The sequence below is a fragment of the Anopheles coustani genome, chromosome 3 (genome assembly GCF_943734705.1).
Source record: "Anopheles coustani chromosome 3, idAnoCousDA_361_x.2, whole genome shotgun sequence".
NCBI classification, from domain to species: Eukaryota; Metazoa; Arthropoda; class Insecta; order Diptera; family Culicidae; genus Anopheles; species Anopheles coustani.
This window is the reverse complement of record NC_071288.1, coordinates 61,082,352-61,091,343: the sequence shown is the minus strand read 5'-3', so window position 1 is coordinate 61,091,343 and position 8,992 is coordinate 61,082,352. Positions and strand designations below refer to the sequence as shown.

Below are 8,992 nucleotides of genomic sequence, written 5' to 3'. Positions count from 1 at the left end.
TTCTGCTGATTTAGTATCACGAGGCGTAACCGCAGCAGATTTCGTGAAAAGTGCACTGTGGAGCAGCGGTCCAGAGTGGTTAATTCGTCCAGCGTCTGAATGGCCAAATTCAACACCAAAGGTTGCGGATGGTGCAGAGCTAGAGATTCGTCAAGGGAGTGCAGCGGTTACCGTCATCGTAACAGTGCATCCTTGGTTCAAACGGTACTCATCATACACCAAGCTTCTACGCGTCATTGGCTATCTCTCCGGACCTCATGGAAGCTGCTAAAACTGTGCTGTACAAGCTGGCATAGCAAAATGGATTTCCAACGGAGCTCGAGCGGTTGAGGAAGCGTGAGGTAGATTCCAAAGCGCTCATCACTTAGACGTCTAAACCCGTCCATCGATAACGAAGGAGTAATGAGAGTAGGAGGACGTCTCAAGCTCTCACAACTGCCTTATCAATCGAAACATCCAATTCTTCTGCCCAAGAAGCACATCTTCGCACGCCGCATCGCAGAACACCTTCATAGAGAGCTGATACATGGTGGCGGAAAATTGCTGCTTTCCTAGATTCGTGAAGAATATTGGCCACTCGACGGACGACATCTGGTGAAAAGCGTCGTTAGGCACTGCTTACGATGCATTCGCCAACAGCCCGTACTTGTACAGCAACAAATCGGGCAGTTACCATCATCGCGGATCACACCGAATCGACCGTTCGCGACCATCGGAGTGGACTATGCTGGACCGATCTATCTACGACCGATCCACAAACGTGCAGAGCCCGCCAAAGCATACCTCTGCGTATTTATTTGCTTTGCCACGAAGGCTGTTCACCTGGAACTAGTGGGACGTGAAAACCAGCATCCTATCATCACGATCACGATCCTTCGACGATTTGCATCGCGCCGAGGACGTCCGTCACACATCTACTCGGCCAACGGTAAAAACTTCGAAGGCGCAGCCCGGGAACTTATTGAGCTATTCGAGATGCTCCATGATGAGAAGCAAAACAACATCATCGTCTCGACTTGCGCAGATATGGGCATCACTTGGCACTTCAGTCCACCAAGGGCTCTACACTTTGGCGGATTGTGGGAAGCTGCAGTGAACACCGCCAAAAGACACATGTTTCGCCAGCTGGGCAGCACGAGACTGCCTTACGAGGGATACATTACTGTTCTGCACCAAATAGAGTCGGATGACCCCAACGAATTAGCCGCATTAACACCTGCACATTGTCTTATAGGCACATCGATGAACGCCATCCCCGAGCCGGACTATTCAACCCGAAAGGCATACACCCTGAGCGAGTGGCCGAAGTGGCAACTGATCGTACAGTGCTTCTGGAAACATTAGACCAGCGAATACCTACAAGAAATGCAAAGGGATACGATGAAGACCTGCAGCAATACGGATTTCGCACCTGGCAGACTGGCAATCCTGATGGACGAGGCTCTTCCTGCAACACAATGGCCACTCGCGCGGATAATTGAAACGCACCCCGGCACGGATAATTTGACACGTGTAGTAACATTAAGAACTGCCAAAGGAATTTCGGTTAGGGCAATCGCTAAAATTTGCTTGCTACCGGAGGCAACAAACTTAAACTTATCACCACGTGGAAAGTAATTGTTGACGAGCGTCAAGGGGGTGGAGCATGATCAGGCAGGAATTGACACTTGTAAACAAAAACACTGCGTAAGCCATTATGGCAATTACGACCATAATTGATTTATGAGGCCGAACCCGTCATGATCAAAAAGGGGAACTAAACAGAGTTAGGAAAAATGTTATAAAGGCTAGTTAGAATAAAAAAATCTCTCTCTTCTACCAAAAAACCACCCGGGGTAACTATTCATCGTAGCAAGAACAATCCGAAATTATCCCGAAAGAAACTCGCGCAAGAACACGCACTACGATCCTAAAGCCAAAATTATTGTATCCGCAGACGCTTCATCGATCGATCTCGGCGGGACCATAAGTCACCAATTTCCAGACGGTTCGATAAAAGTGATCCAACACGCGTCTAGAGCACAGGCAAAAGCCGAGACAAACTACAATCAAATTGATCGAGAAGGTCTCGCAATCGTTTACGCCGTTACAAAGTTTCACAAAATGCTTCACGGCAGGCGGTTTTTGCTGCAATGCGATCACAAACCTCTGCTCCATATATTTGGGTCAAAGAAAGGCATCCCGCCGTACACAGTCAACAGATTGCAACGATTCGCGTTAACTTTGCAATCATACGTTTTTTAAATCGAGTATGTACCGCCGGGTTCATTCGGAAATGAGGACGTACTATCCCACTTGATAAAAAATCACGTAAAGCAGGGATGTCAAACATACGGCCCGCGGGCCACATGCGGCCCGCAAGCACATCGGATCCGGCCCGCGACCCCTTTGAAGGAATACATCGAAAGTTTGGATCTTTGAATATTAGCTATTGTTTGAATAGTAAAATGTTTTTTGTTAAATTGAATGAATTGCAAGAGAACTGAACGAACGTCAATTTCAACAATTTCTATAAGAAAGTGATATACAGTCGATGTCCGACTTACGCGGATAATAGGGACCAGAGAAATCCGCGTATCTCGAATATTGCTTGACACATAGCTTATACTAGGAGTTAAGAGATTGAGTTGTTGTGTACATGTATCATAGAATATTCAAAATTTTACTTTATCTATTAATATGCATGCAATGCAAGCGTATTCAAACAACATAAATTGCAATAAACGAAATAAAAAGCGTAAGTTATGCAAATGTGTAATTTACATATTTATTCGTGTGGGTGTACATCTAAGGAATTTACATCGATGTTATAAACCCAATCTACTGTCAAATTTTGAAAACCGCGTATCTCCGAATCCGCGTATGTCGAGTACCGCGTATGTCGGATATCTACTGTACAACTTTGATCCACATCACGCCGATGATATTGCGGTTGACAAGAGCAAAGATTTCACACCGATTTTCGTGACAAGCGCATAGTATTAATACAAAACAAACGTTATGAACTACAAGAGCATTCTAAATAAAATAACAGATGTGGAGCAATAAGTTAGCTGTAGTAATAATGCACATTTACTTTTTTTTAAATCTTTACCAAAATGCACAATAGTGTTAAAGAAAATTTATCTTTTACTGACAATTGTATTTTACGAGAAGTAATGTTATAAGTAATATAATATTTAAAAAATTTGAAGGTGTTAATTACGATTGACTGTTTGGATCAAATCACACTGATAAGAACACATTTTCATCAATCCAATCAATTTTACGCTTTGGCCCGCGAACCTATTTTGGGGCGAAATGTGGCCCGCGAGGTCAAACGAGTTTGACATCACTGACGTAAAGGCTGATTCGCTCGTGGGCAAGTGCAAGTGGCAAGTAAGCAGGCAAGTGGCAAGTAGCCGTTCGCACTGTAGCAAATACTTGCTGGTAACTTAACCACTGACACAAGTAAACAGAAAGTTATGAAATTTAATTTACCATTATTTGATATTCAATAAATAAAAAGATCGATCATTGATGCAATAAAATAATATTTCTGTAACATAAGTCGTAAGTTATCCTCTAAAAATGAGTAGCTACTTGCCACTTGCTACTTGCTAGGTCCTGATTCGCACGGGGTAGGTACGCGGCAACTTGCCACTTGCACTTGCCACTTGTCGACGTGTTCAGTTCGCCTCAAGCATTGGTCGAGAACGGACGTGTTTAGTTTAGTGTCCCGTGACAGAAGTGTTTGGCATTTTTCTACAAGTGTGGTTTGTGCCTGGAGGCGAAAGCGAAGACAAAGCGGACGAAGCATCGAGGAGAAAAAAAAAGTGAGAACGAGGGGAGAAGGTTGCTCCTGTCGCAAGAGCTAGCGCAAGCGCAGGCGGAAGTGCTTTGTGTTCTTGTGGTAGATGGTGGAGGTGGTGGACTTGCTGCGTCGCGGACTTTAAACTTTTAGAACTTTTTCGCGCACATGAGTCGCGGGCGGACTCTGCTGACCGGACAGCATGGAAACACTGAAGGTGTTTCCCAAATACACGGTACGGAACGTTGGGAAGCGTCGGGCCTTACCTCGGGTAGGGGGACTTCGACGTTCCGGGAGAAATCAATAAATAGACACGAGGTTTAATTTATCATTATCTCCGATGAACTGGCTCTTTTGTCCATTGATTGATTGATTGAAAATTTCATTTTTATTTCTGTCTCCTTTGTTACAAGTTTGGTGGTTTGCGAGATACAATGATTGTTCATTTTTCAGCGCTAACTGATATAGCCTTTGGCTAGATGTTGGTGTAGTAATTGATAATGTTTTTGGCCCGGTGAGGCACTGAGTGGATGAAACTTATATACTACTTACTAGCTACTTAGATACTATCTTACATACTACTTACTACTAACTGTACAACATTATCGATATAATTGCCGAATGTAGGCAAATTCAGAGAGTTGCGACTTGCGCATGAGTTCTTGTGAGGTCGCTATATACATTTGTTCTATAGATATGGTACCTATTATTTCATAAAGTTCAGTAATTCTAATGTATCTTGAGGCGTTAACGATCATACGCATGATCCTGTTTAGCGCAATCTGGATTTTCTTCTTGTGGGTATTGGCGCATTGTCCCCAGACGGGGAGACCGTAGGTAACCGTAGGAAGTATAATAGCCTTATAAAGGTCTATTTTGTTTGGAATTGAAAGTTTTGACTGGCGCTTTATCAAGGGGTAAAGATATTGAGATAGTATGGCCAGTTTTTGAGTTAGTAGATTACTATGGGTTCGAAATAGTAGTTTCTGATCGATTGTTAGTCCGAGGTGCTTGACCTCGGATGACCATTGTAGAGGGGTGCCGTTAACCATTACATTCGCCGTCGGGTTGAGGAGCTCTCTGCGGAACCGATGAGGTAGTGTGATCGCCTGGGTTTTCGCCTGATTGATCTTGATCTTGCAAGACTTGGAGTACTGGAAGACGGCGTCAAGGCTTTTCTGGGCGCGGTTTCGAAGTTCTGCTACGGTTCGCCCCTTTACCGTGATAGCAGTGTCGTCCGCGAACAGGAACAGCTCGGCTCCGGCGGGCAGGGTTGGCATGTCGCTTGTATACAAAACATACAGCAGGGGACCCAGGACGCTTCCCTGAGGGACTCCGGCCGATGCTTCGGAAACGCAGGATGGTGTTGTTCCCAGAACGACGCGGAAGGTTCGTCCCTGCAGGTAGCTCTGGATCAGTTTGGTGAGATGGCGGGGAAGGCCGAACGTTGCCATCTTGTGGATGAGACCGTCGTGCCAAACGTTGTCGAACGCCTTCTCGACATCCAAGAGAACCATCGCGGTTGTCTTGGATACAGCCCGATGGTGTTGGATGGTGTTCCGAAGGCGGACGAGTTGGTGGGTGGTGGAGTGTCCCGGACGGAAGCCAAACTGCTCCGGCTTAATGATCCCACGTTCATCGACTGCGTCCCTCAGCCGACGATGGAGTAGCCTCTCGAACACCTTACTCAGGGACGACAGGAGACTGATGGGCCTGTAGCTGACTGGGAGCGTAGGGTCCTTCCCTGGTTTTAGGATGGGCAGGACCCTGCTAGATTTCCAGGTGTTGGGGAAATGACCCAGCTCCATGCACTTGTTGAAGATGTTGACGATTAGTGCTAAGGCTTTCTCACCGAGGTGTTTAAGGAGGATGTTCATGATGTTGTCGAAACCGGGAGCTTTGATATTTTTAAGCCTTTTCACCGAGGCCCGGAGTTCGGCCACGGTAATCCGGTCTCCAGGCGGCGAGGGTGGCTCCGACGCAAGGTTGGTGATGGTGTTGGAGACCGCGACCTCGTGGGGGCTCTGAAGATCGTCGCCGAGCCGATGGGCAGCAGCAAACTGGGCCGCGAAGGCGTCCGCTTTTCCCCCTGGGGCGAGCAGAGTTTGCCCTGCTGTCACCAGGGGAGGGATGGGCCGGGGCTTTCGCTTGAGCACTTTGGCCATTTTCCAGAAGGCGGGAGAACAATCATTTAATCCTTCCACCATCTGGCCAAACTTTTCGTTCCGTATGTCCTCGACTCGTAGCGAGATTACTCTCTCCAGCCGAGCTGCCTGCTGTTTGAGTAGTACGTTCCCCATCCTCTGGAACTGCCGCCTCAAGGTGTTCCGCTGCCCTATCAGCTGACGGGTGTGTTGGTCGAGCTGCAGGACGGCACCCCTAACTTGAACCTCGGGAACGGTCTCCAGCTCCGCCGCTTTGATGATGTTCTCTAGCATGACGATGGCACTCTCGATGGTCTGAGGCGACTCGATCGTCATGTCTGGGATGCTTCTATCCACGATTCGTCGGAACTGCTCCCAGTTGGCCTCGTGGTAATTTTTGCGCCGCGCTAGTGGAACTCGGGTGGCACTACAGACCACTTCCGTAACGACGGGGAAGTGGTCAGAGTTGAGCTCGCACAGCGTGACTGGCCGCTTTATCACCACGTTCACAAGGAAGAGGTCGATGGTGCTGGGAGAGCCACGAGCTGGGATGTGCGTTGGGCGATCCGGGTAGTCCACGGTGAAGAACCCGTGCTGGGCGAGATCCGCCAGGAGGATGCCGTTCGAGTTGCCTCGAAAGTTTCCCCATTGCTGATGTCTCGCGTTGAGATCGCCCCCGAGAACGAAGCGCGAGCGGGTTTGGGTGAGTCGCCGGAGGTCCTGCTGGAATTCTGCTGCAAGGCCGCTGCGTTGGGAGCACTGCCGAGGGCAGTATGCCGCAATCAGGTGCAGAGTGCCGGTGCTGGTCATGACCTCGACCCCGATGGCCTCTATGATGGTGGTTCCGTAGTGTGGGAGTAGCTTGTGGCGTAGGCCCCGGCGGATGGCAATGGCTACCCCACCTCCGGAGCGACCTCCGGGGCGGTCAAGGCGATGGATGGTATAATCGCCCAGGAAGAAACTCTGGCTGGCCTTGAGTCTCGTCTCAACCAGCAGGGCGACGTCGAGGTTCTGTCCGCAAAGAAGGTCCCCCAGCGGTATAGCTTTGGCTCGAACCGAGCATGCGTTCCACGTGACAATTTTGAGCTTATCCATATCTAATGAGTATGGACGCAATGGCGTTTAGCTGTTCCAGACGAGTACGACAGCTCCGGAGACTTTGTGTCATTTCCGCTAGAATAAGCAGCAACGTGTCCGCATCGTAGAGGTCCGACGGGCCTGGTGTGGGGGTTGCTGCCTCCCTAGGAGGAACCTTCTTGCCCGCTGGTGGGACAGAGGGCTTTACGGTGTTCGTCTTCGCGACCCAGGACGGAAGTTCGGGAGCCTCGGAGTTGGTGAAGGGTGCTGGGGGGAATTCCGCAGCTGAGGTTAGTGTAGGCGGTGGAGGAGCCACTGGTTGAGCCTTGGGGTTTTTGGCTTTGTTTTGCCGGTCTCGATTGCTGGCTTGTTTTCGAATGTCCAGGTACATCGAGCGCTTGGGGCACTCTGGACTGTCGGCTTTGTGCTCGCCCTGGCAGTTAGCGCATTTAATGTTTTCGACATTGGGACACTCCGCCGTAGGGTGTCCACCAGCACAGACGGAGCAACGGGGATGCATGCTGCAGTTCCGTGAGCCGTGCCCAAACTGCAGACAGCGCATGCACTGTGTAGGTCCCCGGCGTCCGCCCCGATACGGCTCCCACCGTATTATCACCGATTGTACGGTGCGTATGGCCCGGAGGGCCTGGATCGATGACCTGCCGCGTTTCAGCGACACAATATAAAGCTGATTGTGGTACGAGCGTACCTGCTCGTCCCTACGCTTGATGCGTTGCACGTCCACAACATGGAGGCCGTGCTGCACCTGGAGTTCGTTGGTGATCTCTTCATTGTCCATCGCGGACCACCACCTTGAATGGACGGTCGCTCTTGACGTCGTGCGTGAAGTACTCCGCTTTTGCGTCAGTCAAAAACTTGATGAGCTTTGTCAACTCCGGGCGAGAGTTGACAAAGACTTTGGTGCCGATGCCCGAGAGTTGGAATGTGGCACTTATTGCTCTGGCTTTTAAAGCCAAGCGGATGGTGAGAAGAGGGAGACTTCTCACGACCACTGGAGGGAGCTTCGTCGGAGCGGACGAAGCGGAGGTGGACCCTGCGGCTGGGGCAGGAATTTGGTTGGACGCTGGCTGGGAGGCAGCATCCGGCTTTGGTTTGCGTCTCTTTGAACTGACGGTGGTGAAACCAGAGGACGCGCTGGTTTCCGTCGATCCAGAGTCGTCGGTGGAGTCGCCCGAGGTCTCCATGGACGACTCGTTCTCGGGAGAGCCGGCTGAGCTCACGCTCATCTTGGATCTCTTCGATCCGCTGCTTGAAGCAACTGAGAGAGTATCCGAACTCTCATCAGAGACCACCGGTTTGGTCTTCTTTTTCTTCTTCTTCGTCGTCGTCGACGCTTTCTCACTCATCACTACTAACTTGCACTCACTAGTGTACGATCACTGGTTGCGGGATGCTAGAAACGGAAAGTGGTCCAGCTCGCTCGGAGGCTGGATGCTGACTTGAACCTCTCTTTTGTCCAACTATCGGTTCTTTATTTATACCAACTTTTTAAACGATTTTACACGGTTTTTAGGAAAGTGTTTGTGACGGTTGCCGAAATAGCTGACTCGGCTAGATGATGTCAACTTGTGTTATAATTGGTCAAAGTGGTAAAGGGTGGCATTCCGGTGCGAGCTAGTACATAGCCTACGCTGCACGTTGAGTGCGTTTACCTCTTGTTTACCAGCTAGCTTGTTGGTAAACCCTTCGTATGCTAACCAATTGGTTAGCGCCTGTTGTTTATGCAATAATATGCATAGGTGAGGTGATTCTATCACACCTCCCTTCCTAAAAGAATTTCGTAACGCAAAATTTTGAAATGAATTTTTGATTTTGTGTACTGTTTGAATCGTTCCTAAATCGTTTTCGATTACTAAATTTGTACCTTCTATTTGTTTAACTTTATAGGGTCCTTTGTAAATAGGATCTAATTTTTTGCGATTTTCGTTGGTAATGGCTATTTGGTCGTCTATATAGAATG

General features: G+C 49.0%; 1 protein-coding gene across 1 annotated transcript; it reads left to right on the top strand.

Moving 5' to 3' along the window:
- Positions 1–402: 402 nt before the first annotated feature.
- On the top strand, positions 403–1,344 carry LOC131264540 (uncharacterized). The gene is made up of 2 exons (XM_058266828.1): positions 403–408; positions 640–1,344. The coding sequence occupies exons 1-2, from the start codon at positions 403–405 to the stop codon at positions 1,342–1,344; spliced, it is 711 nt and encodes a 236-aa protein (XP_058122811.1).
- The last annotated feature ends 7,648 nt before the right edge of the window (positions 1,345–8,992 follow it).